This window comes from Salmo salar, chromosome ssa12 (genome assembly GCF_905237065.1).
Source record: "Salmo salar chromosome ssa12, Ssal_v3.1, whole genome shotgun sequence".
Classification (NCBI taxonomy): domain Eukaryota; kingdom Metazoa; phylum Chordata; class Actinopteri; order Salmoniformes; family Salmonidae; genus Salmo; species Salmo salar.
The window spans coordinates 56309070-56336883 of record NC_059453.1 but is presented as its reverse complement, the minus strand read 5'-3'; the positions used below and the strand labels follow the sequence as shown (position 1 = coordinate 56336883).

General features: G+C 43.2%; 1 protein-coding gene across 12 annotated transcripts in view; it reads right to left on the bottom strand.

Annotated features, from left to right (window-relative positions):
• Positions 1-27814, bottom strand: part of LOC106565329 (calcium-dependent secretion activator 1) — a 159228-nt gene that overhangs the window by 13112 nt on the left and 118302 nt on the right. The window contains exons 10-23 of one of the 12 annotated variants that reach the window (XM_014132305.2): positions 27525-27633; positions 27134-27346; positions 23864-23875; positions 18270-18406; positions 17200-17387; positions 15888-15989; positions 15664-15727; positions 15331-15454; positions 12424-12492; positions 5169-5275; positions 4435-4464; positions 3812-3820; positions 2058-2214; positions 387-528 (exon numbers count right to left, since the gene is read on the bottom strand). In XM_014132305.2, the coding sequence (XP_013987780.1) occupies positions 387-528; positions 2058-2214; positions 3812-3820; positions 4435-4464; positions 5169-5275; positions 12424-12492; positions 15331-15454; positions 15664-15727; positions 15888-15989; positions 17200-17387; positions 18270-18406; positions 23864-23875; positions 27134-27346; positions 27525-27633 (1463 nt within the window). Of the gene's footprint in view, positions 1-386; positions 529-2057; positions 2215-3811; positions 3821-4434; positions 4465-5168; positions 5276-11368; positions 11405-12423; positions 12493-15330; positions 15455-15663; positions 15728-15887; positions 15990-17199; positions 17388-18269; positions 18407-23863; positions 23876-27133; positions 27347-27524; positions 27634-27814 lie in introns of all 12 variants that reach the window. The other 11 variants (XM_014132308.2, XM_014132306.2, XM_045691519.1 and 8 more) reach the window with 11 other exon arrangements.

The following is a 27814-nucleotide window of genomic DNA, read 5'->3' as shown; positions in this document are numbered from 1 at the left end:
CACTTTTGCAAGTTTACCGCACAATATCCGCTAAAGCTTGAAGCTTCTAATCACAAAACTAATATTTTTTTAATAATACCGTATGAGTCATAGCTACCATCATATTCAGGTTTAATTTGTTTCTGGAGTTCGAAAAACTAATTTCCGAGACCTATGTCTCCTAATAAACGTTTTATGAATGCCTTTTGGGATAGGTTTTCCTTATCAGAAAATAAACTCCTTATCTATTACTCTCCTCAAACTGCTCTGGCTGAGGAGTGTGCTGAGGCAGTCAATAAGGAGTGAACAACATGACTGCTCTCCTAAATATAGTAGTCTTGTAGGAGTGTCTCTCTCCTGGCCTCTCCTAGACCAGACAGTTAGTGTGAGGAAGGACGGCCCCTTACTTTACAGGCACCCAGGACTCTCCCTCAAAGCCCCTGGTGATAGACTGAGCGATGGAGGACTCCATCAGGTCCACATATCTAACCACCAGGGGAGCATAGAGGTCCTGCAGGTGTTTGTGGAATTTCCCATTGCACAGGTGATCTAGAAGCAGAAGAAGAGAGAGAATAGAGAGATTATAACTACATATATATTGTTATATAGTTATTATAGCTATAAACACTACAGAGGGGCAGTGATCTAGGCAGAAGAGAGAGAGAGCGAGAATACCATATTGATATTATAGCATAAACTTCTCAGAGGCGCAGGACCAAGCCGTGTGTGTGTGGCACAGTACAGTGTGTGTTTTATTGTTTTACTATACTCGGCCTTGTCTCAGGATGGTAAGTTGGTGGTTGAAGATATCCCTCTATTGGTGTGGGGGCTGTGCTTTGGCAAAGTGGGTGGGATTATATCCTACCTGTTTGGCCCTGTCCTGGGGGTATCGTCGGACGGGGCCACAGTGTCTCCCCGACCTCTCATCTCAGCCTCCAGTATTTATGCTCCAATAGTTTATGTGTCGGGGCGCTAGGGTCAGTCTGTTATATCTGGAGTATTTCTCCTGTCTTATTCGGTGTCCTGTGTGAATTTGGGTATGCTCTCTCTAATTCTTTCTTTCTTTCTTTCTTTCTTTCTTTCTTTCTTTCTTTCTTTCTTTCTTTCTTTCTTTCTTTCTTTCTTTCTTTCTTTCTTTCTTTCTTTCTTTCTTTCTTTCTGAGGACCTGAGCCCTGGGACCATGCGTCAGGACTACCTGGCATGATGACTCCTTGCTGTCCCCAGCCCACCTGGCCGTGCTGCTGCTCCAGTTTCAACAGTTCTGCCTGTGGCTATGGAACCTGTTCACCTGACGTGCTACCTGTCCCAGACCTGCTGTTTTCAACTCTCTAGAGACAGCAGGAGCGGTAGAGATACTCTCAATGATCGGCTATGAAAAGCCAACTGACATTTACTCCTGAGGTGCTGACCTGTTGCACCCTCGACAACCACTGTGATTATTATTATTTGACCCTGCTGGTCATCTATGAACATTTAAACATCTTGCCACCGTGCTTCAAATACCTGCATTGCTTGCTGTTTGGGGTTTTAGGCTGGGTTTCTCTACAGCACATTGTGACATCAGTTGATGTAAGAAGGGCTTTATAAATACATTTGATTGATTGAATCTGGTCTGAATGGAAGAGTGGCCAACACATGGGCAGCAGTGGTAAGAGCGTTGCGCCAGTAACCGAAAGTTTGCTGGATCAAATCCCCAAGCTGACAAGTGGAAAATCTGTCATTCTCCCAATGAGCAAGGCAGTTAACCCACTGTTCCCTGAGCTCCCAAAGACCTGGATGTTGATTAAGGCAGTCCCCCGCACCTCTCTGATTCAGAGGGGTTGGTTTAAATGTGGAAGACACATTTCAGTTGAATGCATTCAGTTGTACAACTGACTAGGTATCCCCCTTTCCCTATCCTACGTCTATCTATGTTTCCTGGGGGAAAAAAGCTAGAACCACTTTTAGCTATTTAAGGTGGGTAAAAACTTTTGAATGGGTGGTTAAGCCCTTTCACATTCCAAGTCTAACTTGTTCCTTAATGTTTATTAGTTGGAGAGGGCCATTGGTGTATATAGAAGAGAAACATGAAACATACAGTCAGTTCGGAGGAAGTCGTTGAGCAGCTGGAAGAGAGGGAAGCTGTCCCAGCTCTCAGGAGACTGGATCTCCAGAGCAGCGTCCATGTCCACGGCGTACATGGCCAGGAAGGTCTCAGCGTGCTCCGTCATCAGGTCAGACCACCAGGCAAAGGCCTAGACACACACAGATACCACGGACAGGACAGGGACAGAACCAAGGAGGGGGTGAACGGTGAACACAAGCCCCAGTCAGGGTGTGAGGATGTGAGGTAGAGCAAGCAGGACAGAGAGGGAGCAGAGCAGACTCGGGAGGATCACACACGTACTGGAGCTAATCAGAGCTCTAACAAACCCCACGCCAGCATAGCACTGTGGACTGATATATCATGTGTAGGTAGGTGGACCATTAAATGTAGTGATTATACGCAGTTAGCTGTAGTAATGGATGTCTGTAGCCTTGCAAACCCACGTGTTCTCCATGAATGAGTAAAACCAATCCACAGCTCTTTCTGGTGAAGACTAAAGGGGTCGAGGCTAATTGAAACCTTAGATAGCCTCCCACCAACGTGAGAACAAGTTTACAATACATTTATACACAAAGCCAGTAATAGCGTAATGACATCATGAAGCTGGTCCATTCTGTTCTATTCATTGATCATTGATCAGATATCTCTAGATTGAGGGAGGGTCACAGCCGGGGGTGGGGGGGGGGGTGGTGCCTTTTCTCATGCAGACTGAGGTGGAAAACTCCCTACATGCTCACCAGGACCAGGAAGGACCTCGGGTTTCCACCATTCACATCGTTGCCATACCAACAGAACACTCCTCATTAGATGTGAATGTGACACAGGTCATGTCCATGCACTGCTCTCAGCCATATAATAGGAAGTAGGCACACTGACCGCAGACTGCAGCACATAGCTTCTCTACTAGCTACAGGGTTTCCAGAGGGACAATTTCTGGACAAACCAGTGATCTTGATATGGTTTTCCCAGATATTTTGGGACTACTAGTTAGGGTAAACAATGGAACTTAGTAGGCCAGAAAGAGGTATTTTTCCATGTCTATTTCCATTGACCTTTCTGCTTCTATCGATTTTGCCGCTGTGCTTGCAGTCTGGGCTTGGGTTATCTGCTCATCGTTGGAAAAACTTGACGGGACGAATAATCATTCCTGTTATGCTGCATGCTTTTATTCCATATTGAATCGATACCCCTGGAAAAACATCTGCCATAGAGGGACTATAGCTAGCACAGCGCAGGGGGACGGCACTGCAGTCAAGTCCTCACTTACCTGTCTGACCACTTACATGCCCACCCCCTGCCCGACTATTTACAATGCTATAAATTATTGGTGCTACAGTACAGGCAGAAGACCAAGCTGTGCTCCATCATCATCATCACTATCATCATCATACACAGGGCAGGGGAGAGTGTGGACTCAGGGAGAGGAGTGGGTGGGGATGGGGGGGTGGTGGGTGGACAGGTAAACTGGGTGTTCCATCCTATGTTGGGGGAAGGGAACACAGGCAAGGCCCAGGCCTCTACAGCATGCCCAAGCTCAGTGCTCCGTATCAGCCAGAGAAGTTACAGGCTCCAGTGCTGCAGCAGGCACCATCATTCACAACAGTCCCAATAAAACAAGCCCAAAAGAGCAGTCCTGGACTGTACCCACACGTCAAAGAAATGGGGGCAGGGCATCTACTGGACATGCACAAACCACTAGAGGGTTAGAGGGGGGAGGGGGGTTCTCATTCAACCTCACCACATACCTCTTTGCCCTGCAGGGAGCGAACATCACCGATCATACAGACAGTGAAAACACAGGGAGGATAGTCACATTAATATATCTATAGCATCAAGCATTTCTTTAAAGGATAACTGAGTGGAGGAACAATTCTTAGACGGAAAAAGGGAAAGCTGAGAGATGGAAGAGGAGAAGCCGGAAGGAGGAGGAATGTTCTAAATGTTCAAAGAGAGTGAACCGCGATTTGAAACCCGAACTTAAAGCTGGATGGAGGAAGGAGAGGATAGACACATTTATGTTCATGGTGGAGTTTGGGAATCAATCAAACCCTAAAAGAACCACAAAGAGTATACTGTGGCATATCTCACTTCATCATGCTGCTAGAGAGAAGAAGACTAGTCGCTATGGCCCCATGGACATGCTCTATGATCAAAGGGATGTTGTGCAGCCTATAGTATGGCGGTGCGTTACAGTCAGCATGTTAGCTGATGTTTCTGAACCAACACACAACAGCCACCCATCCCTCTCTAGTGGATTTCCCTCAGCCTTATAACACTAAGGGCAGCCTCTGTGCAGGCCAACATGCGATAGATAGAGAGAGGAGGTTTGTGATGGGTCTGAGGAGAAAGATAAATAATTATACTGTACCGATTGATCTCCAGAACTTGTGACTGCAGCCTGTCAAGCATATGTCAGAGAGATAGAATACATCTGCTTATCTGCATTCATCTTATTGATCCCATAGGATCACCTGTAGATCTTCTATACATGCTCATCATGCTTTTACATTCATTTATTATACTTTTAGGCAAATACAGAGGAAAAGGGAAACCTATTTAGTGCTGTTTCTATTTCATGTTCCAGCTTCTCAGCTAAAGTAACACTGAATGAGCATGCTTCACCTACTGTACAGCATGACTAGGAGCAGCTAGCCTACATTAGAGCTACCTGTAATGTTCTGTACTCTACTGTACACAATAAGCTGAAATCAAATCAGGCATTACCATCTTTCAAGGTAACCAATGTTTTATGTAGCATTGCACCACTGGGGTTATGCATTTTGAGTCAGTGGAGAAGGGAACGGCACACTTCACCACTCTCCCACTTTAAAATGCCTCCTTTGGTAAAAATAGTGCACTGGTACAATGTTAACATCCATTATTCATCTCCCATTAAGGATTTCTACCTGTGTATTAAATCTTTGATGACATTTTTTTTATTCTTTAAGTTACCCATGCACAAAGACAGCGCTATATATGAACAGGTGTCAGGAAGGAATAGACTAGCTCCCTCCTCCATGCCCAGGTGTCGGAGGAGGTAAAGAAGTGAGATAGATAAAGAGAGGGATGAGAGGAGGAGAAGAGGAGGAGTTACCCACTCACCTCCGCATGATGCTCCTGGTTCTGCTGGAGGACCTCTATGACTAGCTCGGCCAGGCGAATAGTGTCCTCAAGTTTTTTGGCGGGCGTGACTAACCGGCCTACGTTCTCTGGAGCAGAAGGATTAGGGGTAAGGAAGGGGTTAGTTAGGCAGAGAGAGGGGTAGCTAACAGTTCCCATCTGTATGGTTAACCCCAGAAAACGTTGAAACAAAAGACGTAAGTGCTTATGCTGTGTCGTATGGTTTCTAAAGCATGCACGCAATATAAACTGCCACTGGAGCATTGTCTGTAGACAGTCAATGTGAGGAGATATCGGCCAAAACAGTCAGTCGACTGACTAAATCTATCCCATGGAGAAACCAAAATCTTTGTTATACTCATCATGCAAAATGCTCTTGTGCTCTTAATGCTTTTTCTGCCTGGGATTATTGATGTTGAGTTTGTAACAAATATCGTTTGTAAGTCCTACGGTGTACCTGGACACTGTTTTTTTTCATACATCATCTGCTGACATAAAATTCGTTAGGACAGTTTAATGTGGTGAAATGAGGTCGTCAGAACATTAATGATAATGTGTCAAAATGAGCAAAACATCAGAACGTTCAATTGGACGGCTCAAATTAATTTGAAATAATGAGGACATAGAACTGTACATAGAACTGTACAGAGATAATATTGGTAAATTCATCATACCACATGTATCATAAACTCAGCAAAAAAAGAAACGTCCTCTCACTGTCAGCTGCGTTTGTTTTCAGCAAACTTAACATGTGTAAATATTTTCATGAACATAACAGATTCAAAAACTGAGACATAAACTGAACAAGTTCCACAGACATGTGACTAACATAAATGGAATAATGTGTCCCTGAACAAAGGGGGATCAAAATCAAAAGTAACAGTCAGTATCTGGTGTGGCCACCAGCTGCATTAAGTACTGCAGTGCATCTCCTCCTCATGGACTGCACCAGATGTGCCAGTTCTTGCTGTGAGATGTTACCCCACTCTTCCACCAAGGCACCTGCATGTTCCCAGACATTTCTGGGGGGGAATGGCCCTAGCCCTCAATCCAACAGGTCCCAGACGTGCTCAATGGGATTGAGAACCAGGCTCTTTGCTGGCCATGGCAGAACACTGACATTCCTGTCTTGCAGGAAATCCCGCATAGAACGAGCAATATGGCTGGTGGCATTGTCATGCTGGAGGGTCATGTCAGGATGAGCCTGCAGGAAGGGTACCACATGAGGGAGGAGGATGTCTTCCCTGTAACGCACAGCGTTGAGATTGCCTGCAATGACAACAACCTCAGTCCGATGATGACACACCGCCCCAAACCATGACGGACCCTCCAAATCGGTCCCGCTCCAGAGTACAGGCCTCGGTGTAACGTTCATTCTTTCGACGATAAACACTAATTCGACCATCACCCCTGGTGAGACAAAACCACGACTCGTCAGTGAAGAGCACTTTTTGCCAGTCCTGTCTGGTCCAGCGACGGTGGGTTTGTGCCCATAGGCGACGTTGTTGCTGGTGATGTCTCGTGAGGACCTGACTTACAACAGGCCTACAAGCCCTCAGTCCAGCCTCTCTCAACCTATTGTGGACAGTCTGAGCACTGATGGAGGGATTGTGCGTTCCTGGTGTAACTCGGGCAGTTGTTGTTGCCATCCTGTACCTGTCCCGCAGGTGTGATGTTCGGATGTACCGATCCTGTGCAGGTGTTGTTACACAGTCTGCCACTGCGAGGACGATCAGCTGTCCGTCCTGTCTCCCTGTAGTGCTGTCTTAGGCATCTCACAGTACGGACATTGCAATTTATTGCCTTGGCCACATCTGCAGTCCTCATGCCTCCTTGCAGCATGCCTAATGCACGTTCACGCAGATGAGCAGGGACCCTGGGCATCTTTCTTTTGGTGTTTTTCAGAGTCAGTAGAATGGCCTCTTTAGTGTCCTAAGTTTTCATAACTGTGACCTTAATTGCCTACTGTCTGTAAGCTGTTAGTGTCTTAATGACCATTCCACAGGTGCATGTTCATTAATTGTTTATGGTTCATTGAACAAGCATGGGAAATAGTGTTTAAACCCTTTACAATGAAGATCTGTGAAGTTATTTGAATATTTACAAATTATCTTTGAAAGACAGGGTCCTGTAAAAGGGACGTTTCTTTTTTTCCTGAGTTTATATTTGTTAAGTTCGATGTATCCTATTTATTCTCATAGTTTTTTTGTCACGTCATACACTATGGTTTGTTGTGTGATTATGTACTAACTGTTCTATTATGTAGCCAACTAGCCATGCATTCTAAAAGGACCATGAACCCCACAGCATAGCTAAAAGGGGGTCATGCAGTTCCAGGGGAATGGCAGAAGACTCCTTGCAGAGCCTTTATATTGGTCCTTAGAAGTATAATGAGCAGAATGATAATGTAGTGATTGCCATTGTCAAATGTATCATACTTCATCCATATCCAATGTGTTCAATTGTTTTGAAATATGTCATGTTATCAGAGAATGGACATATCATTTTGCATACAATCTTCCAGATTCTATGTTGTGTGACAATGAAATAATAATGCAACATTTTCCTCAGTGTGTATTTGAATACTGATAGCCAGATATATTGAGGTAAACTCATATTGCATTATTTCTCTCAACACATTGGAGATGCTACCTTTTTATGTGTATTTGTGAGAGATTGTTTTTCTTGATCAGTTTCAGATTTATTTACCTTTATTCAATGTATCACATCAGGAAAAACGATGGAAAATAATTTCATGAATTGAAACATGCACCTCTGTATTCAATTCACGAATTGAATTAAAATACATTTCCCTGAAAATGACTGTTATAAAGTAACACAATCTCTGCACAAATAATAGTTTGCTAAATGTTGACATGCCAAGAAATGAGGGGGAATTTGAGAGGGTTTATGTGTGTGTTTAAATGTGTATGTGGTTACATAATATATATATTTATTTAAACAGTGCCTTCAGAAAACATTCAGACCCCTTGATTTTTTCCAAATGTTGTTACGTTACAGTCTCATTCTAAAATGGATAAAATACAACAACAAAAAAATCCTCAGCAATCTATTCACAATATCCCAAAACGACAAATTGAAAACAGGTTGAGAAATTACTGTATTACAAATAAAAAACAGAAATACGTTATTTACATACATATTCAGACCCTTTGCTATGAGACTCAAAACTGAGCTCAGGTGCATCCAGTTTCCATTGATCATCCTTGAGATTTTTCTACAACTTGATTGGAGTCCAGCTGTGGTAAATGAAATTGATTGGACATGATTTGGAAATGTACACAACTGTCTGTAAAAGGTCCCACAGTTGACAATGCATGTTACAGCAAAATCCAAGCCATGAGGTCAAAGGAATTGTCCGTAGAGCTCCGAGACAGGATTGTGTCGAGGTACAGATCTGGGGAAGGATAGCAAAACATTTCTGCAGCATTTCTGCAGCATTGAAGGTCCCCAAAAACACAGTGCCCTCCATTATTCTTAAATGGAAGAAGTTTGGAACCAGCAAGACTCTTCCTAGAGCTGGCCGCACGGCCAAACGGAGCAAGCAGGGAGAAGGGCCTTGGTCAGGGAGGTGACCAAGAACCCTATGGTCACTCTGAAAGAACTCTAGAGTTCCTCTGTGGAGATGGGAGAACCTTCCAGAAGGACAACCATCTCTGCAGCACTCCACCAATCAGGCCTTTATGGTAGAGTGGCCAGACGTAAGCCACTCCTCAGTAAAAGGCACATGACAGCCCACTTGGAGTTTGCCAAAAGGCCCATAAAGACTCTCAGACCATGAGAAACAAGATTCTCTGGTCTGATGAAACCAGGTTTAAACTCTTCGACCTAAATGCCAAGCGTCATGTCTGGAGAAAACCTGGCACCATCCCTACGGTGAAGCATGGTGGTGGCAGCATCATGCTGTGGGGATGTTTTTCAGCGGTCAGGATCGAGGGAAAGATGAACGGGGTAAAGTACAGAGAGATCCTTGATGAAAACCTGCTCCAGAGTGCTCAGGACCTCAGACTGGGGCGAAGGTTCACCTTCCAAGAGGACCACAACCCTAAGCACACAGCCAAGACAATGCAGGAGTGGCTTCGGGACAATTCTCTGAATGTCCTTGAGTGGCCCAATTAGAGCCCGGACTTGAACCTGATCAGCAACGCTCCCCATCCAACCTGACAGAGCTTGAGAGGATCTGCAGAGAAGAATGGGAGAAAATTCCCAAATACAGGTGTGCCAAGCTTGTAGCGTCATACCCAAGAAGACTCAAAGCTGTAGTCGATGCCAAAGGTGCTTCAACAAAGTACGGAGTAAAAATTTGCTAAACTTTCAAAATACCTGTTTTACTTTGTCATTATGGGGTATTGTGTGTTGATTGATGACAAGAAAACACAATTTAATCAATTTTAGAATAAGGCTGTAATGTAACAAAATGTGAAAAGTCAGGTGGTCTGAATACTTTCCGAAGGCACTCTCTCGCATATATATATATATATATATAAGCTGAAGTCGGAAGTTTACATACACCTTAGTCAAATACATTTAAACTCAGTTTTTCACAATTCCGGACATTTAATCCTAGTAACAATTCATTGTCTTGTCAGAATAATAGTAGAGATTTATTTCGTCACATTCCCAGTGGGTCAGAAGTTTACATACACTCAATTAGTATTTGGTAGCATTGCCTTTAAATTGTTTAACTTTGGTCAAACATTTCGGGTAGCCTTCCACAAGCTTACCACGATAAGTTGGGTGAATTTTGGCCCATTCTTCAGACAGAGCTGGTGTAACTGAGTCAGATTTGTAGGCCTCCTTGCTCGCACATGGTTTTCAGTTCTGCCCACACATTTTCTATAAGATTGAGGTCAGGACTTTGATGGCCACTCCAGTACCTTTACTTTGTTGTCCTTAATCCATTTTGCCACAACTTTAGAAATATGCTTGGGGTCATTGTCCAGTTGGAAGACCCATTTGTGACCAAGCTTCAACTTCCTGACTGATGTCTTGAGATGTTGCTTCAATATATCCACATAATCTTCCTCCCTCATGATGCCATCTATTTTGTGAAGTGCACCAGTCCCTCCTGCAGCAAAGCACCCCCACAACATGATGCTGCCACCCCTGCCCTTCACGGTTGAGAGGGTGTTCTTCGGCATGCAAGCCTCCCCCTTTTTCCTGCAAACATAACGATGGTCATTATGGCCAAGCAGTTCTATTTTTGTTTCATCAGACCAGAGGACATTTCTCCAAAAAGTACAATCTTTGTCCCCATGTGCAGTTGCAAACCGTAGTCTGGCTTTTTTTATGACGGTTTTGGAGCAGTGGCTTCGTCCTTGCTGAGCAGCCTTTCAGGTTATGTAAATATAGGACTTGTGTTACTGTGGATATAGATACTTCTGTACCTGTTTCCTCCAGCATCTTCACAATGGCCTTTGCTGTTGTTCTGGGATTGATTTGCACTTTTTGCAACAAAGTACGTTCATCTCTAGGAGACAGAACACGTCTCCTTCCTGAGCGATATGATGGCTGTGTGGTCCCATGATGTTTATACTTGCGTACTATTCTTTGTACATATGAACGTGGTACCTTCAGGCGTTTGAAAATTGCTCCCAGGTATGAACCAGACTTGTGGAGGTCTACAATTTTTTTCTGAGGTCTTGGCTGATTTCTTTTGACTTTGCCATGATGTCAAGCAAAGAGGCACTGAGTTTGAAGGTAGGCCTTGAAATACATCCAAACGTACACCTCCAATTGACGTAAATTAGCCTATCAGAAGCTTCTAAAGCCATGACATCATTTTCTGGAATTTTCCAAGCTGTTTAAAGGCACAGTCAACTTAGTGTATGTAAACTTCTGACCCACTGGAATTGTGATACAGTGAAATAATCTGTCTGTAAACAATTGTTGGAAAAATTACTTGTGTGATGCACAAAGTAGATGTCCTAACCGACTTGCCAAAACTATAGTTTGTTAACAAGAAATTTGTGGAGTGGTTGAAAAATGAGTTTTAATGACTCCAACCTAAGTGTATGTAAACTTCCAACTTCAACTGTGTGTGTGTGTGTGTGTGTGTGTGTGTGTGTGTGTGTGTGTGTGTGTGTGTGTGTGTGTGTGTGTGTGTGTGTGTGTGTGTGTGTGTATATTGGGGCTAAGCTAAAAGTCAAACAGGGCTTCACCTGGATCATTTGGATCCGGCTTTTTATCTTTCTCAACTTGAAACAGAGAGAGAAGGAGAGAAGAGAAAAGAGGAGATATTTAGGATTATAACACACTATGGTTAATATTTTATGTTCCAGAAGAGAGTGACAAGATTTTACTCTTTAGTCTTCTCCATCTGACCCTTGACCTTTAGAGAGAACACCGGGAACTCTGCAGGAGTGTGTTAGGTAGTTGACAGACGTATCATTGACAAAACTCCACAGACATACACGTAGGTACAGACACGCTGAAACAGTGAGACATTAGCCTAAGGAGTAGTCAAAAGTAAAGAAGCAACAACAACAGGATGTAGTTAACAGTAACAGACAGACACAGCTTTAGACCGTCGTAAACTTAGACGTAAGACAAACAACAGCTGCACCAACCAAAGACGGGACACATTGACCGGTGGTGGGTTGAGTTGAGCTGAGTTAAAATACATATTATAGGAACTCTGTGTGCGTACACCCAATCCTTTCTGTCCTCCTGGTATCGTAGCTCTGCCTGCAGCTGCAGCTGCTGCTCTGCTCTACTGCCTCCCTCTTTGGGTTTCTCTGTCTCTGGCAGTGACATAGCATCATACCTGTCTGTCCCAGCGCACAGCGTGGCGTGGTGAGCCCACACTCACTGACACATGACCAGACGACTGAAGGAGATAACACAGAAGCAAAGTAAAAAATGCATTCAAGTCACATGGGTGGGCATGGGCATATGTCCAACCAAAAGAAAGAAGCTTACAGACCAGACCGACAGATCATTCATGTTGGTCACAGACAGATGGGAGACTGTAGGTCCCTGATAGTAGGACCACTACAGTGCTGTTGCAGTGTCTCCCCAGACAGACCTCCACAGACCAGACTGGCTCTCTCTCTCCCCACTCGCTCTCGGCAGACATGAGCGACGGATAAAAAAAGCACAGAGGAGGAAGGAGGAGTGGACATAGCTGGGAGGAGGGTGGGAGGGGGTGATGTGGTGAAAGAAAGTTGAAAGAGGGAGGGAGGAGAGACAGGGGGAGGATGAGGTAGGTACTCACGGATGGTTAAATCCATCACTTGTGACGCCAAGCAGAAGACAGGGTGCTCAAACATTTCCCTCTTTCTCCCTACAAAAGAGGAGGATTGGGGCATGCAAGAGGCTGGGGTCAGAGGTTAGGGTGAGAGGTTATAGGTCAGAGGAGATGGAAAGGCAGAGAACTGTCCTGAGTTGTGTTCATTAGGGCACACTGTAGCAAAATGTTTCGTAACAGAAAACAGTGCAGGTAGTTCTCCACTCTTTCAGTCTGTTTTCTTTCATTTTGTGGCCTAACGAACACAACCATGGTGAGTATTGACTTGGGTTGGGGCTGCGGATGACAGGGTTCAATAACTAGTGTTTTACCACTATTTTCTTAATATTGGAACAACAGCATCACAAGGATAGGTAAAATAGGTCTACTTGGTATATCTTCCAGATAGTAAGGGATAAACACCTTAGTATCTTTGGAACCCTGGGTATGTCTTTTTAGTTATTGACTACACGTTTTGGATCAATCTGTTGACATGCATGTCAAAGCAAACACTGCATGTGACTTTGTAGGGAAACCAAAATGGTGTTTTGCAAGTAATAGAGTACTGAAATATCTAATTGAAGGTGAAATGGTTCTATGTAGTAGCTAGTTCATACCTATAAAGACAAACCTTTCCATAATGTATTGTAGTACATGCAGGTAACAGATGCTGGGTTGTCTGTGTCCAATCCGAGCATTCTTTTTCATTGGCTTCAAAACCACTTATCACAGAAATGTGAGGTGATAAATGTGGCGAAGCCAATGAGATGAGAGAGAGGAAGAGGACAGCAGACAGAGGAACAGGGAGAGGAGGGTAATGGTCCGCAGGAAGAACAAGAGGAAAGATAAGGTAAGAGACAGAGAAAGAGAGGGAAAAGGAGAGGGAGAGTAGGACAAGGGTCCCCAGGAAGGGGATGGGCCAAAGTAAGATTTATTTGATAAATCTTAGATTATAGACCCTGGAGTCTAGGGGTGGAGATACAGTCAGAAAGGAGTAGTGGGTCAGGAAGGGGAGTTCTGTTCAGGGGAAATCTGCTTCTAGCTACCATATACACTACATGACCAAAAGTATGTGGACACCTGCTCGTCACACATCTCATTCCAAAATCATGGGCATTAATATGGAGTTGGTTCTCACATTGCTGCTATAACAGCCTCCACTCTTCTGGGAAGCCTTTCCACTAGATGTTGGAACATTGCTGCGGGGACTTGCTTCCATTCTGCCACAAGAGCATTAGTGAGGTTGGGTGCTGATGTTGGCCGATTAGGCTTGGCTAACAGTCGGCGTTCTAATTCATCCGAAAGGTGTTCGGTGAGGTTGAGGTCAGGGCTCTGTGCAGGCCAGTCAAGTTCTTCCACACCGATCTTGACAAACCATTTCTGTATGAGCCTCGCTTTGTGCACGGGGTTATTGTCATGCTGAAACAGGAAAGGGCCTTCCCCAAACTTTTGCCACAAAGGTGGAATCTCAGGATCGTCAAGAATGTCATTGTATGCTGTAGCGTTAAGATTTCCCTTCACTAGAACTAAGGGGCCTAGCCTGAACAATTAAAAACAGCCCCAGACCATTATTCCTCTACCAAATTTTACAGTTGGAACTATGCATTGGGGCAGGTAGCGTTCTCCTGGCATCCACCAAACCCAGATTCGTTCGTCGGACTCTCAGATAATGAAGCGTGATTCATCACTCCAGAGAACGCGTTTCCACTACTCCAGAGTCCAATTGCGGTGAGCTTTACACCACTACAGCCGAGGCTGGGCATTGTGCATGGTGATCTTAGGCTTGTGTGCAGTTATTGTGCTGATATTGCTTCCAGAGGCAGTTTGGAACTCGGTAGGGAGTGTTGCAACCGAGGACAGATGATTTTTACCCGCTACGCGCTTCAGCACTGTGAGCTTGTGTGGCCTACCACTTTGTGGCTGAGCCGTTGTTGCTCCTACAGTAGATGTTTTCACTTCACAATAATAGCACTTACAGTTGACCGGGGCAGCTCTAGCAGGGCAGAAATGTGACGTTCTGACTTGTTTGAAAGGTGGCATCCTATGAAAGTCACTGAGCTTTTCAGTAAGATCATTCTACTGCCAATGTTTGTCTATGGAGATTGCATGGCTTTTATACACCTGTCAGCAACGGTTGTGGCTGAAATAGCTGAATTCACTCATTTGAAGGTGTGTCCACACACTTTTGTATATATAGTGTATGTTTACTGCATACTGTGGCTATAATATACTGTATATTCCAGATATATACTGTTAAATCACCACATGCCAGGGGCCAGGATACAGCTAGACTCAAGGTACAGTAACATGGGGGCCAGGCCGGCAAGTAAACAGGGCTTTAATCCAAAACTTTGGATTTGAATGCATTTTTACTCACAACACCTCTACAAAAAGCCAACTCGACCTACAGTAGAGTAGAGTAGAGTACAGCTAAAGCAGCCTGCCTGAAACGAAGGGGAGTGTTAATTGGCTGAGTGACAAACAAGTGACAACCAATCTGTCAAATGGAAAAATACTGTATATGCTGTTTCTCTTGAATTCATGTGCTAAAAAAAGAGGAGCTCTCAGTATGTCTTTAGTGCTTCTTTTCTCCAGGTTAATCTGGTCCAGGTTATCTTGAAAAGAATCCCACTGTAGGATGCTAGGAAAGGAATCAAAGTGGTCATGACAAGTCACTTCCAAATGAGAGTAGAATGTCTGACACTCCTGTTCCACATGGGAAAACCCCAGAATTACTGAAAAGTCACTAAAAGTACTAAAACAGTTACCATCATCTAAAGAAAAACAACCAGTTACAGGTTTTAAAGCAACAGCAACCAAGAATTTACCAACAGAGTTAGTAACTGCTGTTGCATATTGAAGGTGTGTCTGTATATGTAAATCATGGCTAGTTACCTTCGATTTTGGCGTATTCTGTGATTTTAGCGTAGTTGAGCTGTGCAGCCTGTTCCAGACATTTACGGATGACTCCCTTCACTTCCTCTTGTGGGACTGGAGTCACAATGTCCTTCATCAGCACCTGAGGATGAGGAACAGGACAGAACAAGTCTTCCTTAGTCTTTCCACTGAATTTCAGTTTATTGCAGTTTTGTTTTCATTTTCAATTTCCTTTTCCTTTTTCTAGCATATATATGAGATTATATGAGCTATGAGATCTGAATCATTCATAAACTGAACATTTTCTGTAAAAGGAGAATGAAAAGATTGCAGTCATCAAAATGTACTAACCCTTTCCAGCAAAGACAGCGTGGCCTTCAAGGCTCCCTCTGGACGTCCGAACGGGAAGCAATATCTACACGAGAGAAGCCAGTTGAATCACAATGAAATATAAAAATCACTATGGACAACAGAACAATGGAATAGTATACTATTAGTATACTATTCCATTATTCCATCTATCCATCATTCGATCGATCGGATCGATAGATAGACCAGTAGGCAGCAGCACTCACCTGAAGTTAGTGATCTGGTGTTCCAGGATCACACGCAATCGCTCTTTGATTTCTTCAAAGCGCTCCTTTTCATCCACCTTCACTGTTCCCAGTCCGTCAGGCCTTAGGATGACATCATAGAATCCAACACAACATCAGCCCAGCGAATCATGCGGTAGTGGAGCCGCCAGTTGGAGTCCATCAAAAAAGGAACAACACAACAATTTGCACATAAACAGTGCCATCTTTTAGTTCTCCATGATTTTACTGCTGCTTATGTGAGTGAAAGAGAATCATTCTTCAGCATGTTTACCAAATGTAAATGTTCTTTCTTACACAGACAAACATCAAATCAAATTGTATTTGTCACATGCTTCGTAAACAATAGGTGTAGACTAACAGTGAAATGCTTACTTCCGGGTCTCTTTCAACAGTGTAGAATTAAAGATAAAAAATGTAATAAAAATAGAAAGTCACACGACAAATAAATAAACAGTGAATAATGAATAACAATGATAGGTACAAATTGCATAGCTATATACAGGGAGTACCAGTACCGAGTCAATGTGCATGGGTACGAGGTAATTGAAGTAGCTATGTACATATAGGTACTTTTTATAGTACATTATCTTACCTGATGGGCTCTTGGACGAGCTGAAATGTGGAATCCCTTTTCTTTCTAAACTTCAACTTTTTGCTTCCCCGTTTCGAGCCAGCCCCTGGTTCTGGGGTCTGGGCGCCGCCAGGGGCCCAGGGGCCCTCACAACCCATCAGTGGCCCCCAGTAACTGCTGCCCTCTCTGACTTTATAGGGATGCATGGGAGGATGAGCAACATCGACATAATGAGACTGAATAAAGCAACAAAAGACAAGGAGGGAAAAGAAAAAAGGAATACGGTGGAAACCAAGGTAAATATAACTGATTAATAAAAACAAGTGAACAAAATGATGACATGATAACATAAAATACATGATTAAAATCATAATAAATAATATGCAAAACATTCATGACAAACAAAGACGTAACAATGGGAAATCATAAAGCAATGGTGCTCTGCTGCATTTGATGACTCTGACCCTTTTGTCCTCTTACTATGGCCAGCTTTTCTTTCCTTCTTTCTCTTCTTATTTTATCTGAAGACCTTTGTGTGTGTATTTGAGATACAAAGTTTACCCATCTCTCTTGCGATATGTTGGTGATTTAGCATTGCCAGTGCTACCTCGTGATGAGCACTGACTTGTCCAAAATGTTGCCCTCCGACCTGGAGGATGTCCTCTTGGTCTAACGGTTAAGACTACGGATTGGCCGGGTTCAATCAGGTGTAGATTTTACCTGTTACCGTGGACATGGGAGGCGCAGAAAGCGAAGCTGTAGTGAAGCAGGGTGGGGTCGATCATGGCTCCTCTGTCCGCCCTCTCCAGCAGGTCCCCTAGGTAACCCAGGTGTCTGTGACACCCCCGCACGCCGTTCCTGGCACAGTACTCATCCAGGACAAACACCTGGCCTGGGCTGAACCATCCCTACACATTACATCAGAGAGTTTATTTTATGTTATTATCAAGCACTGCAGTGCCTTAGACCACTATGCCACTCGGGAGGCCCAGAGAGGGGGTTTAACAGTTTATATTATAACACCTGGCCCGGGCTGAACCATCCCTACACATAACATCATAGAGGGGGGTTTAACAGTTTAGACTAGAAAACCTGGCCTGGACTCAACCATCCCTACACATAACATCAGAGATGGGGTTTAACAGTTTAGACTAGAGTACCTGGCCCGGCTGAACCATCCCGACACATTACATCATACAGGGTGTTTAACAGTTTAGACTAGAACACCTGACCTGGGCTGAACCATCCCTACACATTACATCAGAGATGGGGTTTAACAGTTTAGACTACAACACCTGGCCCGGCTGAACCATCCCTACACATTACATCATACAGGGTGTTTAACAGTTTAGACTAGAACACCTGGCCTGGGCTGAACCATCCCTACACATTACATCAGAGAGGGGGGTTTAACAGTTTAGACTACAACACCTGGCCTGAACCATCCCTACACATTACATCAGAGAGGGGGGTTTAACAGTTCAGACTACAACACCTGGCCTGGACTGAACCATCCCTACACATTACATCAGAGATGGGGTTTAACAGTTTAGACTACAACACTTGGCCTGTGCTGAACCATACCTACACATTACATCCAAGCTTTTTTTTAAAGAGGTTAGCACCATGATCTCAATCACAAACAAACCCCTTTCCCTGACTGAACCATAACCTAAGTCACATTAACAATGTACCTTGCTCCAAGAAATGTCAGCATTTTGATCAAAAGTATATTTTTAGTGCCCTGGACTGTATTTATTCTCATTCCACCATTGGAGAATGCCACTCACCAGACAGCAGAAGGTGTCATTGAGCCTGTGGTCCAACGTGAGCCTCTGGACGATCTCAAACAGGGAGGCGTGGTCAAAGCTACAGGGGTTAGCCGAGATAAACTCATCCATGCCATGTTTCTGAGCTCTGTCTGCGTCTGTGTCCAACCAGCACAGGGAAAAGGACAGGATTCAGAGGAAGAGGGTGTCAGTAAGGCACAGAGAAATAGTACAGCATCTCTCTCTACCTCAACACAACACTGGGCCTGTCTGGCTAAGACTACTGTTAGGGCAAATTATAAACACTTACAGCTTTACATTGTCAACTTGCATAATTTCAGACAGAGTCAAAAGAGCTGATCGGGATTGTGGAATAAGGAGCTACTGATGTGAATCTGTAGCTAAGCTCAATGGGACCAGTGCTTTGTCGTACTGTAGTACGTGAATGCTGGCATGAAGCTTTGTTTAGTTCAATGGCTACCATTTTAGGCATATTAGATTCAAAACATGTATTAAGAAAGTGGTGGGTTAAATTGAATAGGATGCTATTCTCATTCGCAATATGTATTCAATAGATTCTGCCATTCGCGATTGATTGGTTAATGTCACTAAGTTCCTGACAAATGATGGGCAGTGAGCTGAAAAACAAAACAGAGTACAGTGTGATTTTGAATAAAAATATTAAGCTGAGTAAATAGCTCTGTTTTATGGAGAAAGTCTAGTCGATTAAAAACTGTAAGAGTTAAGTGTTTTCTATTCTGTAGAATACATCTATTTTTATAAAGGTTGGGTAGCGGACACAAGCCTCTAGGGAGCTGCTTATCTGCATCCAAATGCATTCTGGGAGCAGGTCAACTAATGAGTGGCCATGTTTTTTAAATAGATTTTGACGGTATTTGATTAGTGTTGTATGATTGTTCAATAGATCTAAACGGGCAGTGTATATGTTGAGGACAGAGAACAATAGGAAAATACAGGAGACATGTATTCATGTATGACCATCTTCTGAAACAAAAATATGTATTCTGTCTGTCATGACAGTAGTGGTGGAATAATTTGAATAACCAGAATACTCTCATCTAACAAAAACATTGATGAGAAGCCTAAAAGCAGAATATAACCAGTACCTGATAAAAAAAACATTAACATTCCCACATTTTCTTCCCATTTCTGCACTACATACTGTATATAGTCAGATCTCAAACTATCAGTGATGAGATGACATGTGCATGAAAAGGGGGACTCAACATCATGTGCAAGTGACGCGTTCCTACGTCATACATCCGTGTTCATGTCCCTAGTCCTGTACTGAATAGGCATGACGATTATATCATCAAATTTGTGAAAACGCGGTCATATACAGTACCAGTCAAAGGTTTGGACACACCTACTCATTCCTGGGTTTTGCTTATTTTTTTACCATTTTCTACATTGTAGAATAACAGTGAAGACATCACAACTATGAAATAACACATATGGAATCATGTAGTAACCAAAAAAATGTTAAACAAATCTAAATATATTTTATACTTGAGATTCTTCAAAGTAGCCACCCTTTGCCTCGATGACAGCTTTGCACATTCTTGGCATTCTCTTAACCAGCTTCATGAGTTAGTCACTTGGAATCCATCTCAATTAACAGGTGTGCCTTGTTAAAAGTTCATTTGTGGAATTTCTTTCCTTCTGAATGCTTTTGAGCCAATCAGATTGTGATGTGACAAGGTAGGGGTGGTATACAGAAGATAGCCCTATTTGCTAAAAGACCAAGTCCATATTATGGCATGAACAGCTCAAATAAGCAAAGAGAAATGACAGTCCATCATTACTTTAAGACCTGAAGGTCAGTCAATGTGGAAAATTTCAAGAACTTTGAAAGTTTCTTCAAGTGCAGTCGCAAAAACCATCAAGCGCTATGATGAAACTGGCTCTTATGAGGACCACCACAGGAAAGGAAGACCCAGAGTTACCTCTGCTGCAGTGGATAAGTTCATTAGATTTATCAGCCTCAGAAACAGCAGTCCAAATAAATGCTTCACAGAGTTCAAGTAACAGACACATCTCATCATCAACTGTTCAGAGGAGACAGCGTGAATCAGGCCTTCATGGTCGAATTGCTACAAAGAAACAACTACTAAAGGACACCAGTAATAAGAATGGACTTGCTTGGGCCAAGAAACATGAGCAATGGACATTAGACCGGTGGAAATCTGTCCTTTGGTCTGATGAGTCCAAATTTGAGATTTTTGGTTCCAACCTCCGAGTCTTTGTGAGATGCAGAATAGGTGAACGGATGATCTCCACACGTGTATTTCCCACAGTGAAGCACGGAGGAGGAGGTGTGATGGTGTGGGGGGCTTTGCTGGTGACACTGTCTGTTATTTATTTATAATTCAAAGCACACTTAACCAGCATGGCTACCACAGCATTCTGCAGCGATACGCCATCCCCTCTGGTTTGTGCTTAGTGGGACTATCATTTGTTTTTCAACAGGACAATGACCCAACACACCTCCAGGCTGTGTAAGGGCTATTTGACCAAGAAGAAGAGTGATGGAGTGCTGTATCAGATGACCTGGCATCCACAATCACCCGACCTCAACCCAATTGAGATGGTTTGGGATAAGTTGGACCACAGAGCGGAGGAAAGCAGCCAACAAGTGCTCAGCATAATTGGGAACTCGTTCAAGACTGTCGGAAAAGCATTCCAGGTGAAGCTGGTTGAGAGAATGCCAAGCTGTCATCAAGGCAAAGGGTGGCTACTTTGAAGAATCTAAAAACTAAAATAGATTTTGTTTGGTTTTACACTTTTTTGATTCTATATGTGTTACTTCATAGTGTTGATGTCTTCACTATTATTCTACATTGTAGAGAATAGTAAAAATATAGAATGAGTAGTTGTGTCCAAACTTTTGACTGGTACTATATAAAATTATATTTGTATTTGTGAAGGAATTTACTTCTGCCAGATGCCTTTCGTTATGTTTTTGCACTGAAAACCAATGCACTACGTTTTTGCCCATTCAACACCATTAAAAAAGCCTACAAATGTTCAAAAACGACAAGGCAACTTGCAGCGTCACTTGCATAGCATATAGAGAGATGAAAGAGGTGTTGATGTTCATGTCCTCCTCAGCGTCGGTGAGTGACAAGTGTCATGTCCAATCGTGTGACACTGAAAAAAGTGAGGATAATGTGACGGCGGTGGGGCAGGTGGATAAGGGGGTAGGCTTGGCTTGGCTGGGGGTGGGGGTTCTATAGCAACACTAACTTTGAACTCAACTGACATCTGTCCGCCCCATGTTCAGAGACAGGGATAGATAAAGGGAAGATGGAGGGCCACGGATGAGGATAGGACAGCTGTATGTTCAATGGTACTTGTTAAAGGGTTCTAGAGTGTAAAATTAGGAGGTGTTTTGTTTCTTAATCATCCAAACGAGTGAACTAGACCAACAGACTATGTATCCCTGGTTTTGCTAGGCACTGACAAAAAAGGCCCTACCACAAGTTAAAAGGGAGAGAGGGGTGAACTAAGGCTAACACAGAGGGGTAAGCACAGGTTAAGAGAGAGGTGAGAGAGGGAATAAATTATAGATATGATGGAAAAATGAAAGTTGTAGGGGGAGATAGAGTTCAAAAGGGAGGGTGTGAGAATGAGATGAAAAGGGTAAGAGGAAACAAAGGATGAACACAGAGAAAGAGAAAGAGAAAGGGGAGGGGGGAAATGACTCGGACACAGAGAGATAAATAGACGAGGGAGATACAGACAGTGCCAGGAAAGTGCGGAAGAAAGCGATAGCGGACGGGGTGGGAGAGTTACGGGGGCAGTGGGGAAGGGTGGGGGTGAGAGAAAGTGTGCGATCGGGGCAGAGTGAAGGTGCACGATGTGTGATAGAAAGTGCTTGAAGGTAGGCGGGAGGAAAGGGGGTGGGGAATATCTCTTCTGTTTGTTTTAAATGAGGAAATGGAGTTTGATTTTGGAATAACAGACTGAATGGACTATGGGGCACATGATCATAATTAGTGAGTTCTTGTCGATGGTGACGTCATCATCTAAAGGCAAGATGATTGGTTACAAATATTTGATTGTTTTTCCATTATGAATATTGGGGAATACAGTAATTAATAAATGCTCAGTGACAAACATAATACTATCACATGCTGTAGAACAGTGTGACTTTTCATTGTGCTTTCAAAAATGTTTCAAAATGTTATGTCATGCATCTCAAGGTTCCATTTTCAATGTTTGGATAAAACATTTTGGGCATTCCTTTTTCTCTTAGCATTTGCAAGTTGACAATACTTGAGTGTGTTGCAGTGTATTTATTCATGACATCTACAGAGCACAACTAACAGGCATACCAACTACTGGAGTATCTCGAACAGGGTAGCAATACAATTTGGTGCAAGTACATCGGTTTATAGCATGAAGCCGACAGAGGCAAAACTACATGTAGATCATTCTCTGGGAGATGGCAAGGGGGAAATAAAAGTCCTGTAATTCCATCAACGCAATAACGAAAACATGACAAAAGTGTTCACCTGTTCAGGCAATCAAAGGGCAATCAAAAGAAACCAAAACGAGATCTGCTCCCTCCTAGAGGTGCTACTACGGGGGGGGGGCTAGCTGCTGTCTACAGGCCCATCTAGTAAGAGGGTTCTTCCAGAGTATTGTATGGTAAGGAGCGGTGCCAGCGGCTACTCCTTGTCATCTGCATTCAGAATACTCCACGTACATATTTGCCAACTCTCGTGAACAGAGGACAAAAGAAAAGAACCAAAAGCAATTGAGCCACGGCCACTGAGAAGTATTTTTCTCCACACATTTTTGGGGGGGTGATTTACCAGGGGGTACTGTAGCACCCTCAGCACCCCTACTTCCCACGGCTATGAATTGAGTCCTCGGAAGTAAAGCATGACCCGTGTCACCCTGCTAAAAGGGTCCAAAACTAATCACAACCAAAATGTTCAACATGTCACAGCTTTCCAACTGCTCTACTCTTTGAAAAATGTATTAAACAATATGGAAATATTCAATCATTTGTAAGCGATGTAAAGAAGTGTAGGACTTTCTAAAAATAAAAATAAAAAGCTTGATTACAAGCTCTGAAGTTCCCTTAGGGGGATTTTTTTTACTGTCCTCTACTGCTCTCTAAAATAGAATTTCCATAACTGTTGATGGATTCACAACTAGATTTCATACAGCAGTCATTTACTGTATTTTATTTTCTGATGGCACCATGTCACATTGGGCCATCTCTCTGCTTTACTCTGAGGGGTCCTTGGACACCAATAAGATTAAGGAGAGAAGGCAATTATGCAACAACAAAAAAAAACATAATAATAACCAGAATATAAACTACAATAGTTACTGAGCCAAATGATAAGTCTAAGAATCAAATACATGCATCCTAAACCGTCAAGAATGGAAGTTTATAGTTACTTCAAATCTCAGATTGAGGAGAAATCAAACATAAAAATAAGTTTTCTACTGAAGACATGAAGCGAGGAGACTTAAGAGGAGGAAGTGGATAGGGAAAGAGGAGAGAAAGCACGTTGCATTTGTCAGATAATCGTTGGGGATTATCTGAGCTGTGCCGGCTATAGGGAAGCACTTACCCTTAAGTCCAGCTAGAAGACAGCGGGGTAAGAAGGGACAAACCAGAATAACATAAAGACTAGCAACAAGGCTAGAGGAGAGCAAACACGAGTGTCCCTCACCTAGCAGTTGCAATACTAAAGAAGGGTAACAAGCAAAGCATGAGGAAGAAAAACAACTAAAAAAACAACAACCTGTACCAAAATGAGAGAGAGAGAGAGAGAGTGAGTGGTGTGTGGGCGGTGGTGGTGTGCTGAGCATGTGTGGGTATGTGAGCTGGAGAGAGAGAAAGAGAAAGAAAGAGAAAGAGAAAGAGAAAGAGAGAGAGAGAGAGATGTAGAGTGAAAAGAAAGGTAGAGAGAAAGAGAGAAGATCGAGAGAAAATCAAGAGACAGAGAGGGAAATAGAGGGCCAGTGAGAGCATGACAGAAAAAAAGAGAGATTAAAGGATAAGGGTAAAGGGTTATCATCACTCTGCTGTGGTTGATTTAGTCTGGATTCTGATCTAGGTATAGTACATTTGTTGCATTTTAATTTGAGTCAGTTTTCTATAGAAGGAAAATAATCCTGCAGCAACAGAAAATGTAAATTATTATGTGGATTATAATTATTTTCTGTAGGCGTTTTTAAATTTTTCGTAAGGGAAAATCAAGTCTGACATTTCCAAGTGGAAATGACAAGCCTTTTTAAACCTCAAATACATGACAAGTGGTAAATGTCCTGCATTTCAGGAAAGTTATCCTGCAACAGGGTGATCAAATTAAGATCCTACATCTGTATCTTATTCTGCCATACATTATACATTACCATCATAATATGATCGCTTCACTTTGCTTTCTCCAGTTTATAATAGAGGAGCACTGGCCCATACTCTACAGTTACCTCCAGCACTCCAACAACAACTTCTAGTTCTACTATTATTATTATTATTATTAAAATGATGCCAGTGTCCTCTTCTGAATCTATGAAGGCACTGGACAGCTTACAAGATAATGTTTAGAGGAAAAATAAATTAAGAGTAATAACAATCTAAATGGCTAACTCAATTGGAATAAACCTGACATATCCACCTAATGTTATCCTTTTATCCGAATATTTTATTATTATATGATTATGAATATGGGAGTCCACTTAAAGCAAAGTGATGTTGCCTGGTAATGAGTCGCGACCCTCATAACTTCTCTGATAAGTACAGTACTGTACTCAGTCTGGAGGCAGGCTGGCACATGAGAAAACACTATTAGCTTCGGACTAAAGACTACTCTCCTATCCTTCCAAATCAGTGCTCCAGAACCTTCATAGCATCTAGACAAATTATCGGCAGCAGAGCTCTGATGGTAGAGAGAGAGAGAGAGAGAGAGAGAGAGAGAGAGAGAGAGAGAGAGCGAGAGAGAGCGAGAGAGAGCGAGAGAGAGCGAGAGAGAGCGAGAGAGAGCGAGAGAGAGCGAGAGAGAGCGAGAGAGAGCGAGAGAGAGCGAGAGAGAGAAAGAAAGAAAGAAAGAAAGAAAGAAAGAAAGAAAGAAAGAAAGAAAGAAAGAAAGAAAGAGGAGAGTAACAGGGTGGTGTGGTGTATGTTATGGCCCCTGTGCCATTCAAGATAACCAGGGTGGGGTGAAACATGTACGTTTGGTGTGGCACAGTGTTTCAGAGAGGAGGGGGGTAGAGGGAGGAGGTCTGTGCCACTGAGGGGTCATTGAATGGCATCAGAATGGCTGGTCTTATATAGAGGAGGTAACCAAATAACCAGAAGAACGATCACATACTCGACAAAGACACCAATGGAGAGACCACAGGGAATTTTTGTCAATAGATTCTGTTTATAGAAACGGATGAAAACTACAGTGTAATTAATTAAAACATAGATTTTCTACCCCTCCCCCCCAAAAATGACATCTATGCTTTTGATACCTAAATAGCGCAATTCCTGCATAAAAACCTATATAGATGTTTTTATTGCTGAATTGTTTTCAGGTTATAAAAATGCCAATATAATAAAAGGGGAAAAAAGCTTTTTCTACAACCCATTAACTAACCAAACGGCTTGGACATTAGAATAATCGTTAAAATAACTAAAGGAGTTGAAGGAAGGATGCACACCAAAATAAGTTATCATGTTTGGTTTTGAATAGCAGGATCTATGATTGTGGAGTGTTCTTTAGTAGTCTTGTTAACCAGACTGAACGATGCACTCACCTTATTGAAACATTGGTGAGCACAGCATTCAGTCTGGTTTTACCAGGCTAGTTCTTTAGTGCTGTAAAATAACAGAATTGAGTTGGGTACTCATTTCCCAAGTTAGGTTCAACCTGTTCAGGTTTCAGTGTGCTTACAAAGTGTAACTTAGATATATTTTGTAAAAAGAAAAGTGTATTAGGATACACAGGTATCATGTTAGCCTAAAATCCTTTGGTCCTATTTCACTGTTAAAATGTGATTCAAAGTGTGTTTTAAATAAGGGGCAGAGGACACAGAAGAGACGGTTACAACAGGAAGTAGATAGGTACGTGTTGCAGAAGCCAGGTTACTAGAGACAGTCTTACCTTCACTTTTCTACTGTACAGTATCTGACCAGTGGCTGCTTAAAGGTACAAGTAAAGGAACGGTTAACACTACAGAGAACGTTGACTGAGCAGCGACTGGACCGAGACAGGGCTGGGCTGAGCGGGTACTCAGAAAGTCATCACTGTCTGTTACAGCTGTTGTTTTCTACCATACAACATGCTGGGGTCTGGGGATGTTCAGGCAATACTCCCTGACACCTTAGCAGTGTCACAAACATAACACTTAAGTACCACTGTTAACGCAAAACATTCTCAAAAGATTTAAAAGGTTTCAAAAGGATTCAAAAGGCTAAAAAGGTGCAAAGCTTGATTTTTTATGTTTCATTTTAGTGGTTTAATCTGTATCTACGTCGTCGGCCACCATTCCGTGTTTCTCTTTAGTTTGTCAGCTTGGTTAATGTTTAGAGAGAGACAGAGCAGATTGATGGGGGAAGAGTCCTTTAAACACATCATGTGTGACTGATTGGTGACGATGAGGGGGGCCCAAAGATGCTGGGTACTCTGTGTGATACAGCAATGAGGAGGACGTGCCTGCGTGTGTTAACTTTAGTTCTACAGCGCAACGTGTTTAACAGTTACAGTATGTGGCTGCAGTGTGACGTGGGGAGAGACGCATGGCGTAGTGAAACGTTATGGGTGAGAGCTGTCACTGGATTGGGGGGGGATGAAACCTGAAACTGCCTGCTGATTGGCTGATCTGATGCTGAGGTTGTGTATTGGTTTACTTACAGAACTGGGAGATGGGCGCGTCCATCTGAGCGGCGGCACCCCCCTTGGAGTTTAGTTTCTGGACCTGGGTGGGGGGAACGGGCTTGTGGGACTGACCGGTGGCCCGGTACATTGCCTGAACCCACAGGATGCGGTCCTGCTCGTCATCACTGGCAAAGATCACAGTGTCGCCCTCCTTCACCGCGTTGAAGAACGCCCTGCCGCCATCCAAACCTAGAGACAGAGAGGAGGGTTTATGGACAGGTTGTGTGGGTGTGTGTGTGTGTGCATGCATGCATTTGTGTGTGTGTGTGTCCATCTGTGCTTGCGTGCATGCATGCACGTGCGTGCATACTGTACGTGTGTGTCTGTGTGAATGTGCATGTGTGCGTGCATGTGTGTATATATGTACCTGGCTGGGGGTCGGTGTAGTCCACAGTGTAACCATCCAGCTGTAGCAGCTCCTGTGGCTCAGATTTCTTCTCTCTGTAGCTGCACATGGCAAAGGTGTACTGGCTCACCTACAACAGAGAGGACAGACACGTCATACACTTCATCTGCTCAGGAACATCAGAGGATCAATGGTGAATTGCTGTGATTGTTCAAGCTTCTTTCGACGTAAGAAGGCGATTAAAAAGTGATTATATTTGTGTGTGAAAACTACCCCTTTAGCCACATACAGTTGCAATCACGATTCCCTAT